Source organism: Castor canadensis, chromosome 17 (assembly GCF_047511655.1).
Source record: "Castor canadensis chromosome 17, mCasCan1.hap1v2, whole genome shotgun sequence".
Taxonomy (NCBI): Eukaryota; Metazoa; Chordata; class Mammalia; order Rodentia; family Castoridae; genus Castor; species Castor canadensis.
Genome location: NC_133402.1, coordinates 54,066,125 through 54,083,770, shown reverse-complemented (window position 1 = coordinate 54,083,770; position 17,646 = coordinate 54,066,125). Strand labels below are relative to the sequence as shown.

The following is a 17,646-nucleotide window of genomic DNA, read 5'->3' as shown; positions in this document are numbered from 1 at the left end:
AGTCTTATTTTTTGTGGGCCAGCCTAGGAACAAAGCCTTCATTTATAATGGTTTCTGTGAAGAATACGTTAAGATTCAAATAATTTACTTAGAAATAATTTTGGGCAAAATGGCCTGGTTATAACTTGGGAACTATTTGATGAGAAAATCCCCTGCTGACTGTATCCAGAAGGATTAAGATGAACTCTACCTTGCCAAAATAAAGCACCCGACAGAGATCCTTGATGATGCCGGGCATTTCTGTGAGCTTCTCTCGGCATTCTTCAAACTGAGCTGCCACACTGTAGCATTTACTTATGTGTCCACACACCTGCAGACAACACCAACAGAGGGGTGGAATCAAATCAGCAGAGATTCGTAAATAATGCCTAAAAAATATGACAATTCAAAATTAAACTGAAGATTTCTATGAGATCACTAGTCTTTCTCCTTAAGATTTTTACAGATGCTGGGAAGAGCAAACCATGGCTCTACTGTCTATGGATCAAATCAACTATTGCCTGTATTTGTACCAATAGCAAGCTAAAAATGATTTTTATGTATTTTTAATGTACTATTACAAAAACACGCACAAAAGATTACATAAGAGAGATGATATAAAGCCTGAAGGCCTCAAGTATTAACTCTCTGGACCTTTACAAAGAACGTTATGTTTGATTGAGGTGTTTCTGTCCAGCTTTTCCACATGGCAGAGTATCGTAATTCCATTATACAATGCACTTGCAAATGGAGCCTGAAATGCAAAAACCAGCACTCAGCTGTTCTATATTCCAAGTTTTGCTAGCATACAGTCACATAAAAATACATGCTCGGTAACCTCAATGAATTCCTGATGAATTTTCTATTAAAGAACTTAACTACTATAACCTTAATAAAACGTAGCCAAGTTAAGTATTAGGAGAGGGGAGTAAGGCAGCAGAGTTAATCAGGGAAAGGGGTAGAAGACAGGTAAAATGATAGATAAATGTTTGAAATTGGTGATGGAGACATAGTGTTCAGTGTAGTACTCTTGGGACTAAGAAAGAGAAATGAAGTCAATATGCCACAGGTGACTGAGTGCAGGGTTCTTGAAAAGTGTGATCTGCAGTCTAGCAGCATTAGCCTCTACCCCGAAAACATGTCTCAAAAGCATTTTGTCCTCCCCATATCAGACCTGCCAAACCAGAAACTCACAGTGGAGTGGGAGGAGGAAGGCAGGTACTTCATGTTTCATGAGCCCTCACAACATGCATGATACTTGTACATGTTAAAGTTTGAACCACTGGTCTAGCATAACCTTTTTTGGAGCCATAGAGCTTGGCCTCACCTGTACTGACATGTCACTTGGTTTACTAGAGCGATTCAAGACAGCCACACAGCGACTAAATGCCTCCTGTAATACCTGTAGAGAAAGAAGTAAGCAATGAACTCTCCATTTTGAGGTGAAGTCTGAAAGGCCTTATCTAGCAGGAGTAAGATATGAATAACCTTATAATGTTAGCTATTTGTTAACTAAATGTTTGCTCAAATAATTTTGTTATATAAACAAGTAAAAAGTTTTGTCTCTTTTTTAAAAAAAGCATTCCCAATAAGGTACTTTATCAGCAACATTATCATTACCAATTTTGAATCCAATACTCTCTAATTAACAACATGAAATCACGCTCCATTATCACCTTTAGTTTTGGTGCTAGAATAGAAAGAATATGGTATTGTGCTCTCTGCTGGAGTAAATTAAAGGGAGAAACTGTCAACTGCCTGTATACTGGGTGAATTCTCTACTGTCAAGAGTCATTTCACGTGCTTAAACTAACTTAAAGGTATGCACAAAGGTCATTCCTATTACCTCTATTCCATTCTCCCTTCTGAGCTCTTCAGCATTGAGGGCTGAACAGTTGACTGTGTGGAAAGCCAGCTCCGCAGCAGCAGGCAACAATGGTGATTCTTTTGAGAAAAGGAGGTCATCTGAAGTCTCCATTGTTATAGTCCTAATTAGCATAGGGTATCCCGCATATTTATAAGGCTGTAAATCTGAAATAACCAAGGCTAGTGTTTAGAAAACAAAAACGTAACAAAAAGTGACCATGCTATAGTTTTAAGTTAATTTCGACACCATGTTCAGTTATATGTTTTAAAAAATAAAAATGATGTAATATTCACACATGTTAAATGTTTCCTAACTTCATTTTATTAAAAAAAAGATATTCAACTGCATAAAATGCTTTGGCTCTTTCCTTTTTAGCAAAATTGGTGGATTTCTGAAAATGTTTTCAATAGAACAATGGTATTTTGTGATAAATTAATTATATTTGGTATGTATCTATTTTGATCCTTTAAAGAATACCTACTTTCTGATATCCATATGATCTTTGTAACTTTTCACCTCACCATAGTCAGCAAGATACAGCAAATGCATCAGAAATTATATTAACACTCATGAGACATACCTTAAGAGATTGTGAAACGACATGTTTAAAAAAAAAAACAAAAACCAACTTATTCATTTATGAGACATGGTCTTGTTCTGTAGCCAAAGTTGGCCTTGAATTTGCAATCCTCCTGCCTCTCTACCTCCCTAGTGCTGGAATTATAGGTGTGTAGCACCAAGCCTGGCAGGCCATTTTATTTAAATGAAGATAAAATAATTCATATTCAGCTTTCTGGGTAATAGGTATACTTCTCTGTTTTATTAGTTATCTTAAACATTAAAAGATACTGAATATAATTTGTTCCTACAAATGCAAAACAGAAAGTTGATTTCTTTTTTTTTTTTTTTTTGGAGGAGTGGAGAACTCAGATTTTATTTTTTACACCATCAGGTTCAGACATGTACCTGTGTCTAAGCCCTGAACAAAGGATTCACAGTATATTTAAAAGGCAGTGCAGGGCATCGGGGTACAAAAATGTGCTGAGGTTATGGTGCTCTAACCAGTGAGTTAGAGACCTAAGATTGTATAGGTTAATTGGGCTGGTAGTGAGCTAGGGACCTAATGGTATTTTTTGTTGTTTTGTTTTGTTTTTTCATATGTGCCTACAATGCTTGGGTCATTTCTCCCCACTTCCCCCGACCCCCTCCCTTTTCCCCTGCCTCCTCCCTCTCTCCTCCTACCCCCTCGCTACCAGGCAGAAACTATTTTGCCCTTATCTCTAATTTTGTTGAAGAGAGAGTATAAGCAACAACAGGAAGGACCAAGGGTTTTTGCTAGTTGAGATAAGGATAGCTATACAGGGAGTTTAAAGACCTAATGTTGCTTAGATAAGGTCAGCAGGGGAGACCTGCTTTGGGAAGTTTATTTACAAGTAAAGACAAAGAAAGGCAGGAATGGGTGCTTATCTCTACATGGTGCCTTTCATCTCCTTCTGAACTTTTGCATGGCTCTAATGGGCAATTCCTCATGAGAAAGTTGATTTCTTAACTGTATGTAGCTAATTCCACGTTTTGATAAGCCAATTTAAGGCAAAAGCTGTCATACACAGGTACACAGTTACTATCTTTTCCTCCTGTGTTTAAAAAAATTAATCAGGCGGGAATATACAAATTAACTGGCCAGGATATTATTAAGTATCTCTGTAATTCTATTTGAAGTCAGCATAAAGCCTTTTGCCCACTTTTGCAGCCTTTTGCAAAATCTGCCTTAAATTAAAACTCATTTCTAAGACTGAGGCAGGCTAGAGTTAGGAAAGTTCAGGACTCCTAGAAAATACATGATTGAATACTGTATTTCAGATTGAGCATTCCTGTTTCTCTGAGCCTTCTATTTAGTTACACATGTGCTTGCACGCTGTCTACACTCTGGCTCAGGGACAGCTCACACTGCCCTCACCTGACCTGGAGACTGCCAATGCCCTTCCCCACTCATACCTAGTGGTTGGGAATCACCAGGTTCTTCCCATAGGTTAGTATAACTTTTAAAAGCACCTGGAAAGGGGAAGCATAGGGTCTCTGCTTCTGGCTTCCACCTGGGCCCACCATGTTCCCTTTTGTAATTCCCTTCCTTAATTTTTAATAAACTCCATTTACATCCATATGTCCTGCCATTGATTCTTCCACGTGGGTCACAAAGAATGTGGAAGTCTCTGGATCACAGATTATACCATGGTCATTAACAATGGCTTAAAAAAAGGAAGATAAAAAGGCAAACAGTTCCTAACTTGATGCATGTATGTGGTAAGAAAGAAGGGCGAGTTAATTTTAAGTCCTATCAGATCAGGACCTCAGCCCAGAGCTTACTGGGTTCAAATCCCCATTGGGAAGAGTGGGAGGTGGCTAGCAACTAGTATTGAGCCTTTACAATTCCTGTGGTCAAGTTATCAGTCACTGAGAATAACCAAGCCTTTTGAAAAAAATTTCTAAACTTACTCTGAATAGTGAGTGCCATAAAGCTAAAATGTTTTACGTATTTTCTGCTCAATTCACATACAAAAGTCAATCGATTAAGCACAGTTCTCCTTAACGATCGCATTGCTAGAATCTCAGCTGTTCTAATAAAATTGCATCTCAATTACTCAACACTCCCCCTGCTTATCTCAAATTCCCAACATGCCCTTTTCTTTCTCTTAATATCATCCTACATACAGCAAATTGGTCTCACATTTTGTGCTGTAAGCCAAGTTCAGCTCTCAAGCCAGATGGACATCTGCTATACTGAACCCAACCTCGATGCTTGCCATGAAGCATTACATGGTTTCAAGATACTCCTGGACTTCTGGGTTGCTACTGCTGGGGCTGCCACAATGGCCCTGAAAACATGCCAGGCAACCCTGTACCCTGAAATCACATTTATTTCATTGGTATCAGTGATTTTCCAACTGTCCCACAAGACCAGAGGGTGCTGAGAGCTACAACAGGAAATGGAGATGTGAGAGAAGTACACGATCTTCTGAAAAGTTTCTTGGTGTTTTCAAAACCTTCTGAAGCTTTTGAAATTAGGACACTCTTTTATATGTAATTTAAGAATATTAAATGATCTTTAAATTCCTGATTCCATTTAACAGTTTAGATTTCATTTAATATGTTTGCTGCTAAACAGCTAAACACAAAAACTAATTATGTAATTCCATAGAATGGAAATGTCATATAGGAAGAAATAATGAAATCTTGGAAATACAAAGTATTGATAAATATAGGTAAGAAGGGGAAGGTATAAAGTAAACATTTTGGGGCCTTAGCTTGGAAAATAACTTTTCCTGTATCAAAAATATGATTCCAAGAACCTTTTGCAGTAATAATTCTAAATCTACTAGAACTTGCTATAGAAACAAGTAGCACTGTTAGGATTAGCTAGAAGATAAATTACAATCTGAATAACAGACCTCACCTTCTTTATGACGGTTGAAGAGGATGCTCTGTGTTTTCAGAATTAAAATTATATTCTCTGGATCTGGTCCATCAATGATTTTTGTTGATTTGGTACATAAAAATTCATATGCTTTATTAACTTTTTCAAACATATCCTGTATATAATCAAGGACAATTACATGTTATTTGTGACACTAAAATTACAACTTAAATAAGATACAGTTGGTTTATAATTTAACAATAACTATTTTAGTGATCATTTTACTTTTTACATTGAGAAGTTCATTCCACCTGCCATCTAGCTGGTATACTGTTAAGGTAAAGCTGGTTTTGTTTGGTTTTTTTCCCAAATAGCTAAGCAAAGATCATTCCTATTCCCTGAAAAATTCTTCAAGTAAGAATTTTTAATGTATTTTTAAGTATATCTCATTAAATTCTTGTATACTAGAGTTTCCGACTCAATACAGAAAAGTTGAAGTATGAGCTACTATTTTAAGCACTGTTCTAAATGTCATCATATTTAATTGTCAAAATAGATATACAATAGGCGTGTACCTACCATTACTGTCCTCGTTTTTTACATGAGGACATTGTGACTCAGATTACTCAGTAACTTGCTTAGAAACAGTCAGTAAGTCAGTTAAGGCTTGCACTTTGGTCTCACTCTTCAGTCCATGTTCTTCAACTTCTACACTCTCCATTGGTCTATATGTAGATTCTTGTGTCTGTCTAACATTGTTCTTCTATTGTAGCTTTATGGAGTGTTTTAATATCTGGTAGATTAAGTCCAGCAATTTAATGACTTACTTCAAACTTTCTATCTTGATTATTTTTTCTCTCAGATAAATTTTAATTGCTCTAAGGCTCTAAAAAACACAAAACTCAAAGCACCCCCCTCCCCCAGGATTTTGATAAACTACTTTACACATGTATAAGTGGCATCTTTTCAATGTTAAGTTTTCCTATTCAGGAAGATTGTGTCTATTCCCACTGGAAACCACTGACTTGAAATCAGTGGAAATGATTCCATGTTTCTAGCAGCAGATCATTATTCCTAGTTTCAGTGGGTTCTTGTGTGAGTTCATCTTTTATGAATTTTCATTAGACAAGGCAGAACATTCCCTAAATGTTGACAGAAAAGGATTTTTCTACTTCTTCAGTTAGAATGAATGATATGAGATGTCATGAGAAAGAAAAATAGTTAAGTTACTAAAGCCAACTGTAAGGCAGTGGCATCACTGCCTTTTGGATTAATTAAATTCACCCAGAGTTCTAACTTGTAATTATTCTTGTGGCTGTCGATTATAGCTCTGACACAGACATGAGTAAGGAGAGAATAAATTTGTCCTTAAGTGGCAAGGACAGCCTTTCTAGTAAACTGACATGAAGAACACATGAGCATGTGGCTAGAAGCTGATTAAACACACAATGAGTATATAGATGAGGTAGGCTGTAGCACAGAAGGTAAGATCTTTTCTCTTTGTAAGTAACAACCAAACAAAAGGAAATTACCCAAAAGCCCTAATTCTGAAAGCAGTACATACCCTCCCTTCTGGATTCTTATCAGGGTGGTACTTTTGTGCAAGTCTGAAGTAAGCCTTTCTAATCTTGCTCTCATCATGCCTGTTGAGTAGGAAAATTATTTTATGAATACAGTGAGGTATAAACAAAATATTTACACAATCCTCAAAAATGATGATGATTCCTGCATGAGGAACTGTACGTGATATACATTAAGCCAGTAAGATTATTTTTTATGTGCTACCTTTACAGGTGAAAGATATAAACTAAAAGTTCCCTACTGCAAGGTTATCTTTTAATTATAAAACAATATGTGGGGCTTGAAGAAACTAACAAATATCTTTTGAAACCCACTAACTTTCAAAATGTCCAAAAAAACCAATTTAAACCCTAGAATTCTAAGTTACTATATGTCAGTACTACAAAAAAACTGTACAAAAAACTTTTAGTCTGTACTTAAAAAAATGTCTTTTAAACTACTTTTCTCTAACATATATAGTCTATTATGAAACTTCACTGATAAATTACTAAGTAAATTCGCTTTCTTTCCAAATCTGTCATTTAGTGTCCTGGACATACTGCTACCAAATCACTTCCTCGTGCATAAAATGAATCCTAAGAGGAAGGAAAAAACAAATATGTGAGTTCTATGCATCAGGTAAATGATGCCATGCTCTGTAAGACCTCAGTTAATAAACTGTAATATACCAGGAAGAACAAACGATGCAATTTGGCTAGGAAAGCTGTAAGGCATGGAAGTCACATGATATGGTTCTATTTTTATCTCACAGGGACATACCAAAAACACACAAAAACTAAAATGGTGACTTAAATACTATTCGTATTTGAAGGAAAGGCAGATGTTTACTGTGAAACACTGAAAACAACTCACAGCCCCTGTTCTCGAGGCAGATTCAGTACTTCATAAGCATCATCTATTGACATTGTTGGTGGCTTCTTTTCTACTTCCTTCTTCCAGGCATCAAGGGTATCTTTTAGTAGCTTAACCTTAAAGACAGGATTACAGTTTGTATCTACCAAAGCAAAATTATTCAGAATTTTTAAGATAAAATATTTTCCTGCATTCAGTTAAATTAGCATTTCTTGACTGTCCAATTAACAGCTTTCTGAAATACAAGCAACCAACCCACCTTAACACTTTTGTATAGTTACACAGCAAAAAGTATTTGTTGTAATATTATTCCCTCTATTTTTAAGTGATGTTTTTTATTCTCTACAAATTTGTGTCTCTACCCTTCATTTAAAAAAAATGTTCAGAAAACTTGGAAAACTCTGAAATTAGAAGGTGCTCTGTGGTATGAAAAAAAGCAGTAAATTATGGCATGCTTCTTATTATTGTCATGGTTTGGAGATGAAGTGACCACCTCTCCAGACTTGAAGGCTTGGTCCCTGATGTAAGCAGTGTTCAGAGGTGGAGCTTTTGGGAAGTGAATGGATCATAGAGCTCTGCCTTCATTAATGGATCAATACACTGATGCATTCAAAATTTAAGTAAGGCTATTGGGATATGGAAGGTAGGGTCTACTTGGAGCAAGTGGGTCACTAGGGTCATATCTGGAGATCTACCTTGTCCCTGACTATTCTCCCTCAATTCCTGGATACCAAAAAGTGAGCAACCCTCCTATTATGATGTTCTGCCTTACCACAGTCAAGACAATGGGGCTAGCAGACTACAGACTGAAACATCTCAAATTAGCCCAAATAAATCACTCCTTTTAAGTTGTTCTCTCAGGTTTTTGTCACAGCAGCAAAAAGTCTGACAGACAGTTATCTACCATTATTGATATACTGATATTCAAACAAATGTAAGGGATAGTGAACTCAAAGGAGCTGAGTTGTGAGTGGGAAGATGAAAGCTAATATATATTGCGTGTCCATATGCCAAGGAGCTCGTTGGTGTTTGACAGACCATAACAAATTTGATTCTTCATTAAAATCTTAAGAATACCTTGACATTCTAATTCATGTCTCCCACAGTTCACAAATGATAGAGCTGAACCCAAATCTAGGTCTGACTAAAAAGCCCACACATTTTCTACTATCTCATGTTGAATCCTGAACAAGTACAGAGTTTGTCTTTCATTGGTCATACTATAAAGAAACAGTGACTAGGTCAGGCATGGTAGAACATAACTATATTCCCACACTGGGAAAGCTGAAGCAGGAGGATTGTGTGTTCAGGGGTAGCCTGGGTTATAGAGTTCTAGGCCAACCTGAACTACACAGTGATATCCTGTTGCAAAAAATAAATAAATTGATTTGTTCAAATGGCAACTATTCTGAAATCTCTTAGATTATAATGATATAAGCTCTGCCATAGGAAAAGAAAAAAATGGGCATCCACGCCCACGTGTCTACTTCATTCCAGCTCCCACAGATTAAGTAAGGGTTTAAGTTAAAAGGATTCAAAGGACACCACACACAGGCAGAGGGCATACACTGTTTTGCAAAAAAGGTTATACTTAACTGCCTTTTGTGTGTGCCAGGAATTGGACTCAAGTGAATTCTCACTTTATCTTCACAACCACCACTGGAGACAGTGACTGTTTTTACTATTACTATCAATTTAGAAATGAAAGGGAGGCTCAGAGAAACCAGGCAATGTACTGAATGTAACCAGAGCTACATAAACAGAGGTACATATTACTTAAGAAAGAAAGGGAATACTTTCTCTTTTTTTTGGAGATGGTGTCTTTCTATATTGTCCAGGCTGGCCTCAAACCCAGGGTCAAGCAATCCTCTTGCCTGAATCCCCAAGTAGTCAGGACTACAGGCATGCACCACTGCACTTGGCTGAAAAAGTACTTAAAGAAGCTATCACCCTTCTTATCACAGGAGGGAAAAATAGCTAGAAGTGTTTAGAGACTGTTTTTATGGCTTAAGAAGACACAAATTGAACTTACGGGGTCTTTAATAGGCCAATCTGGAAACCGGAGTGTATCACAAAGCTGCTTGAGGTAATAAATATTACAAAAGAGTTCGTTTTCCAGCTGTGGATAGCTGATGACTGGGATGGGACAGTACTGGTAGAGTGCTCTTGTATTACTCTGAAGACGAGGTGTAAAGTCAGCAAGGTGAGCAGCGATCTTCTCTATCATGAGCCGCCTACAAAGACAAGACCTTCATTCAAGCATTCTGATGGAGAGGAAAACATGGGTCTTCCTTAGTTATTCCTTAGAATAACTCAATTACTGGCCTAAAATGAGAGCCTGAATGTTACACAAAGGATTCGAGTTTTACTGTGTCAAAGTACTCAGTGGAAATTTATCCATAATACTTATCTGTAACAAGATCGGAGGGAAAAAGAAAAAAAAAAGGACTGATGTGCTCGGTCCTTCCTATTTAAAAAAAAAAATCACCCACTACAAGATCAAATTGTATAGTGTCTGCATACATCAGGGTATAGGTGAGAACTCAACCTTGCTGTCAACCCAAAGAAGCCCAGTAGGTGGTATTTATTTTAGTTAATTCATTACAGTCTAGGGTTTGGTGCTGAACTGAGCAGAAATCTGATTTGGTCAGCACAGAGAGATACATGTTTTAGGTACAAATTCAGCCAATCTAAGAATAATAATATTCCTACACATTTTTTCAATGAAAAATATGACTGTCAAAGAATATGTTAAAAATTGGTGGCTCACAGGACAAGCCTATAGATCAACCTGCTCCAGGTGCCCAATAACCAGCAGGTGGCATGGGGATGTCAAGTCAACCTGAGGAGAGGGTGACTCAAAAGGTGAAATTGCACTGGCAAAGAGACCTAAGTGCTTCTCCACATAAAGGCAGCCTTGACAATGTAACCATGTATGAACAGTCAAGTCTTTCCTGGACAGTCTGGCTGGGCACTGCCATCCACTTCTAAGCCTCTGTGGTTCCATAGGCTTCTACTATGGCATTCCCTTCTTAGTAAGAACAAACTGCTTAATGAAGGTTGAAACGCAGGTTAAGTTATTATTGGCACCTCTAGTCTGATCCATGCTATATGGGCATAGTTTTTAATTAGTGGAGTACAGACCAAATATTGAAAATATTTCCCAACAACAAAAAGGTATGTCTTACAACCCCAGCCCCCACAATCCCTGAAATAGCACCCTCCACTACAACAACAGAAATACACCCAAACACACACAAGGGCCACAAAATCCAGCAGCCCCCATACCTCTTCACATACCCACCTACCCTTTCCTCCCCTCTTTGAGTGCCACCTTTACCCAATCCCCAAGACCTGTAACTGGTCTAATAACCATTACCCGCCTCAGCTCTGAATGTTTACAGATATTATCAAGGGGTTTTCTACATAACACATTAACAACTGTTCTGGCATTGAACCTTTGAATTTACTGTTGCTAAATTACACCTCCAGACCAGGGTCAGATATAGCACATCAACTTAGCTAACAACCAAGTCAGCCACAACGCAAAAATTAAATCTGGGAAAGAAATCAGGCAATCAAATCCACCAATAAGTCTACCAAAAACATAGCTGCACAGCACCAAATGGAGTGAATAGACAAGCAATACTGAGCAAAAAAAGCAATGCTGGAGGTTATCACAATACCTGACTTCAAACTACACTACAGAGCCATCGCAATAAAAACAGCATGTACTGGCACAAAAACAGATATGAAGACCAGTGCAACAGAATAGAGGACCTGAATATGAATCCATACAGATATGGCCCACCTTATTTTTGACAAAGGGACAAAAACGTATGATGGAGAAAAAACAGCCTCTTCAGCAAATATTGCTGGGAAAAGTGGGTAACTACCTGCAGAAAACTAAAACTAGATCCATGCCTATTACCCTTACTAGTATCAACTCAAAGTGGATTAAGGACCTTAGTATCAGACCGAAAGCTTGCCGTTAGTACATGAAAGAGCAGGAAATACCCTGGAAACAATAGGTATAGGTAAGGACTTCCTCAGTAGAACTCCAGCAGCCCAGCAACTAAGAGAAAGGATGGACAAAAAGGACTACATGAAACTAAAAAGCTTCTGCACAACAAAAGAAATGGTCTCTAAACTGAAGAAACCACCCACAGAGTGAGAAGGTTTTTGCTAGCTATACATCAGACAAAGGACTGAGAACCAGAATATATAGGCAGCTCTAAAAACTAAACTCCCCCCAAATCAATGAACCAATAAAGGAGTGGGCAACTGAAATAAACAGAATGTTTCCTAAGGAAGAAATCCAAATGGCCAAAATACACATGAAAAAATGCTCAATATCCCCGGCCGTAAAGGAAATGCAAATCAAAACTACACTAAGATTCCAACTCACTCCTGTTAGAATGGCTATCATCAAAAACACTACAACAACAAATGCTGGTGAGGATGAGGGGAAAAAGGAACCCTCATACACTGCTGGTGGGAATATAAGCTAGTACTGCTACTAAGGAAAACAATATGGAGGCTCCTTAAAAAACTAAACATAAATCTGCCACATGATCCAGCAATACCACTCCTAGGGATATACCCGAAGGAATGTGACTCAAGTTATTACAAAAGCACCTACACACCCATGTTTATTGTAGCACTATTTACAATAGCCAAGCTATGAAACAGCCCAGGTGCCCCACAACCAATGAATGGATCAAGAAAATGTGGTATTTATACACAATGGAATTTTACACAGCTACAAAGAATGAAATTTTGTCACTCACAAGTAAACGGATAGAACTAGAGAACATCATTTTAAGTGAAGTTAGCCAGGCTCAGAGGGTCAAAAATCACGTTCTCCCTCATATATGGATTCAAATGCAGTATTATTACTGGACACACTAAGAGAACATGGAGGGGAGAAATAGGAAAAGGAAAGGAAACCTAAAACTTGAATGTGATTGATGTGCTCCCTGTTGAGGAGTGAATAAATTAATCTTAAATTGGCAGAGGCCACTATGGGAAGTAGTGAAGAGGTCTGGTTTGCAATACACAAGTGCATGGAAGCAACTCTAGGAATCTCTCTGTATAGCTATCTGTATCTCAAACTAGCAAAAACATTGTGTCTTTCTTATTATCGCCTATGTTTTCTCCAACAAAACTGGAGAACAAGAGGGCGGAACAGGTTCTGCCTGGAGGGGTTGGGGGAGGTGGCACAATGTATACACACATAAGTAAATGTAAAAACAATAAAATTAAAAGAGAAAAGAAAAAAAGTGTGTCTTCGTTTTATGACTATATAGTCCCTACCTATATCATTGTGTTTTTTTTTTATTGTTTTATTATTCATATGTGCATACAAGGCTTGGGTCATTTCTCCCCCCTGCCCCCACCCCCTCCCTTACCACCCCCTCCACCCCCTCCCTCTTCCCCCCACTCCCTCAATACCCGGCAGAAACTATTTTGCCCTTATCTCTAATTTTGTTGAAGAGAGAGTATAAGAAATAATAGGAAGGAACAAGGGATTTTGCTGGTTGAGATAAGGATAGCTATACAGGGCGTTGACTCACATTAATTTCCTGTGCGTGTGTGTTACCTTCTAGGTTAATTCTTCTTGATCTAACCTTTTCTCTAGTTTCTGGTCCCCTTTTCCTATTGCCCTCAGTTGCTTTTAAGGTATCTGCTTTAGTTTCTCTGCGTTAAGGGCAACAAATGCTAGCCAATTTTTTAGGTGTCTTACCTATCCTCACCCCTCCCTTGTGTGCTCTCGCTTTTATCATGTGCTCAAAGTCCAATCCCCTTGTTGTGTTTGCCCTTGATCTAATGTCTGCATCTGAGGGAGAACATACGATTTTTGGTCTTTTGGGCCAGGCTAACCTCACTCAGAATGATGTTCTCCAATTCCATCCATTTACCAGCGAATGATAACATTTTGTTCTTCTTCATGGCTGCATAAAATTCCATTGTGTATAGATACCACATTTTCTTAATCCATTCATCAGTGGTGGGGCATCTTGGCTGTTTCCATAACTTGGCTATTGTGAATAGTGCTGCAATAAACATGGGTGTGCAGGTGCCTCTGCAGTAACCTGTGTCACAGTCTTTTGGGTATATCCCCAAGAGTGGTATGGTTGAATCAAATTCTATCTATATCATTGTACCCACTCTATAATTGATTTAAAAGCACTAGTGGTAGTAGGCCATACTCTTACATAAAGCTCTATTAAAGCAACTAATTTTGTCAAATCATGTCAGAATAGAAAAAAGCTTAAGGTCTTGTCAAAATCCATCATTTCATTTGAAGCCAACAGCTACTGTCACTTTAGATTATGAAACTAGTAAAAATATATTTTTTTAAATAGAAGTCAAACCAGATGGCAAGCAGCAAAAATTCTGAGCATAAAATACAGTTGATTGGTTACTTACCTCATTTCACTGCTCCAGATTGCTTCTGGAGTGTCAAATTCTCCTAGAAAAATCTCAGAAAACTTTTCAGGTTCATAATTTTCTAAATAACAAACCATTGCTTCAGGTAGGATGTGTCCGAGAATACTTCTCTGAGAGATATCTTGTCCTTTTGTCTTTAAAACAAAAGAAATATAGTGGGAAGCACTAAAATTACCTTTCAATTTCTTTTGACAGTTTTGGGGTTTCACATTTGCTAGGTAGACACTCTACAGCTTGAACCATGCTTCCAGTTCTTTTTGCTATACTTATTTTGGAGATAGGGTATTGCTTTTCCTTAAGCAGGCCTATTTTAGGCTTTTGTAGCTGGGATGATAGGCAGGTACCACCACACCCAGCTTTTTTCTATTGAGATGGGGGGGGGTTCTCGTAAACTTATTTATATATATATATATATATATATATATTTTTTTTTTTTTTTTTTTTGCCTGGGCTAGCCTGGGACAGCAGTCCTCCCAATCTCAGCCTTGCAAGTAGCATGAATCACAGGCATAAGACGTTGGTGCCCAGCTCCTTTCAATTTTTTGATAAATGAATCAGAGAACATTTTAAGAAAAGAGCATAACTGTAACAATTGCCCATATTCTTTAGGAAGTTGAGTGGAAACAGAAAAACGTATATTCGGTGGTGTCTGGTACAAACTGGCTTGACATAAGCTCCAAGGCAGAACTGGCAGCCTTACCATTTTTGCAGGTTACGTGTTCTGCTCATGTTATTCAGGACACTGGCTTCTGGCCATGTGTAACGGACAACAAAAGGAGATACCCTGGAGATCTTACATTATATCACTGGCTACAGTTCCCACCTGTATGTGTTTGTTTTCAAAACATGTCTAAGAGATCATAAAGATCTCAAAGAGGTTGCCCTCATGAAATGTGAGTAGGATTTAGATGGAGATTTTCTACTCAAGTAATTATAATTAAGTATTGAGAAGTCCGTAATTTCTGGCTGGGTAATGATCATAATTTATCATACTAAAAATTTAAACTTATTTCTTTACCTGATGGAAATAGAAACCTAATGACTACAAATGCCTTTCTTATATCTTTACAGGCAGGTTTAAAATGGTTTACTTCTCTACAAAAGGACAAAACAATGGAAAATAAAAAAAACTCAAACATGGTTTTACCACTTGATGCAAAGACAAAAAATAAATTTAGTACCAAACTTTTAGGTGAAAAAAGTCTTGTTTAGTTCTTTAGAATTCTATTTGGCAATTCTGGCATTCAAAACTTCTGCTATAAATAGTTTTGCTATAAATTATTTAAAATATTTAGGTGAAATGATACCATATCTAATATAAAAATTTCAAAAAAAGGATACATACATATTACTGCACAGAAATAAAGGAAAAAGAAAGAATGCCCCAAATGCCTAATAAATTAGGATTACCATTAGAGATCACTTTTTATATTCTCATTTTCTATTTATAAAAATCTATGGAAATTATGCTAGTATGGGTATCACTATAATTTTATTAGGCAAATGGGTTACTTTCTAGGGCTTCAACTGTTACTGTACGAAACCTACAGCTTGTTTTGAGTATCTACTGCCAAAGCAGTCCAACGATCCTTAGGCTTCTAAACAGTGGTCTGGCTTGGGTGTAATAGTCTGCTTTGGACAAAAAAAAAAAAAAAAAGCTCAATTGAAAGCTTAACGAACTCTGAAACACTCTCCAGGTATGTTTTGAAAATGAAAGTCTTTTTGCAAAATCTAGGTAATAAGGTTTTAGGTTGTTAAGCTTCTTAGATAAATCCATCTCTCTTCTGATTCTTTTGATTCCAAGCTTTCCTGCTCAGTAAATGGCAACAACACCTGAAAGCACTGTGAAAAATTGCATAGTTTCATCAGAGAAACCTAGAATGTCTTCTAACTGGGAATCTGACAAAAAGAAGGCTAAAGATGAAGAATTACTGAATCTTAACCTATTATGAGGGTGAAGCAAATAATGAAACCTTTACAAAAATTACTAATCTGAAGCTTGTTCAAAGACAGTAACATTCACAGAGCTATCAATGTAACTTATAGCTACAATTTCAGAAAGTCTAATGGGCAACATTTATTTTCATTAAAAAATTTAGCTTAGACTTTATGTGCAAGGTACCATAAAGAATGCAAAAAAAAAAAAAAAATGGATAAAGCAATACCTGCCCCCTAAGCACTTATAATCTAGAAAACACAGTGCAAAAACAGCTCACTTAGTGCTTAGTATTCAGAAGATTAATTTGGCTTACCTCCTCTGACTTGAATGCCTGTTTGGTATGTGTATATTTCAAAAACCTAGAGAGAAAAACAAGTATGTATTTGATAGAGGAATTGATTTTAGTAACCTTAGGTTTCTAAAGAATAGATCTTTTATGGATTAAAAAAGTCAAAACAGTAACTCATGAATCCATGTTCGCAGATTATTAACTTCTGATGAAGGTTAGTAACTTGAATGTGCTAGGAAGATTTTTAAACCATGGTAATAGAAGGCTATGTAACAATATGAAAATTTTTTTTAAAAGCCAATGTAAAACTGTTTGTATACTATAAATATAGTTATATTAAAATACTAGATAACATTTGAATATTAAAATTGGTAAAGTGCTATGATTCTGAGTAATTTTTCCTGTTCTTCTACTTTCCAAATTTTCAGATACATAGGTAGCTGTTATGATGAAAAATTATATGAAAGCAATGATCTACTCACAAAATTCTAATAAAATAAAATGACCACATATAATTCAAGTAATAATTTTAATATTACCCTTAAAGTTCTTACCGAGCAACAGGAAGCACATTGGAACCTGTGTACATCATGATAAAGAAAAACACTCCACTTAGATAGAGACGAGGTAACTGTGGGTTATCTTGCACGATATGGTATAACAAAATAGCAACCTTCTCAACTAGGATAGGGTCAAAGGTCAGCAGTAGCTGAAAAAGGGAATACAACATTTTAGTTAATGAGTTATTCTGAGGTTATAATTTCTTTTGCAAATTATAAAATAAAATCTGTGGGATTCAGTCTGTCTACCAGATTCAAAATGGATTTTAAAAATGATTCATTCCGTAATATTTAATGCAGACAGTAAAATATCAGTTGAAAATTGATCAAAACATGGTCAGAAAAAGCCCAAATATGTCAAAGGTAGTTTTTCCATGAGGGTACAGGCAAAATTGCTTCTAGTATGAAATCTTCCTAAATGGACTTTTCTGTTAATGACAAAGAAAAAAAAAATCAGTTCGATGTTGAGTTAGCTCACAGTTGAGCTGATGTGAAGAACTTGACATGAGGGCTACTTAAGAAATCCAGCAGCAAAGCAAGAAATGGCTGTCAATGGAATGGCCCTGAAAGTGTATTGACAAGTGCAGCTTAGAGGCCAGGGCTAAACAAGTACCAGAAGTAGCACTAAGTGCTACTTCTATAAACCACAAAAGTACAAAAAGATATGGCCTCTAGGAATCAGAATCAGAAATACTGAAAGGAAAATCTGAGACC

General features: G+C 36.9%; 1 protein-coding gene across 2 annotated transcripts in view; it reads right to left on the bottom strand.

The window, feature by feature from the left end:
- Dnajc13 (DnaJ heat shock protein family (Hsp40) member C13) overlaps positions 1-17,646 on the bottom strand; it is a 118,548-nt gene that overhangs the window by 38,637 nt on the left and 62,265 nt on the right. For both annotated transcript variants that reach the window (XM_020172670.2, XM_074058908.1), the window contains 10 exons: positions 16,927-17,081; positions 16,397-16,442; positions 14,124-14,278; positions 9,724-9,925; positions 7,692-7,807; positions 6,823-6,901; positions 5,298-5,433; positions 1,826-2,010; positions 1,307-1,381; positions 191-310 (listed from right to left, as the gene is read on the bottom strand). In XM_020172670.2, coding sequence (XP_020028259.2) covers positions 191-310; positions 1,307-1,381; positions 1,826-2,010; positions 5,298-5,433; positions 6,823-6,901; positions 7,692-7,807; positions 9,724-9,925; positions 14,124-14,278; positions 16,397-16,442; positions 16,927-17,081 — 1,269 coding nt within the window. The remainder of the gene's footprint in view (positions 1-190; positions 311-1,306; positions 1,382-1,825; positions 2,011-5,297; positions 5,434-6,822; positions 6,902-7,691; positions 7,808-9,723; positions 9,926-14,123; positions 14,279-16,396; positions 16,443-16,926; positions 17,082-17,646) is intronic.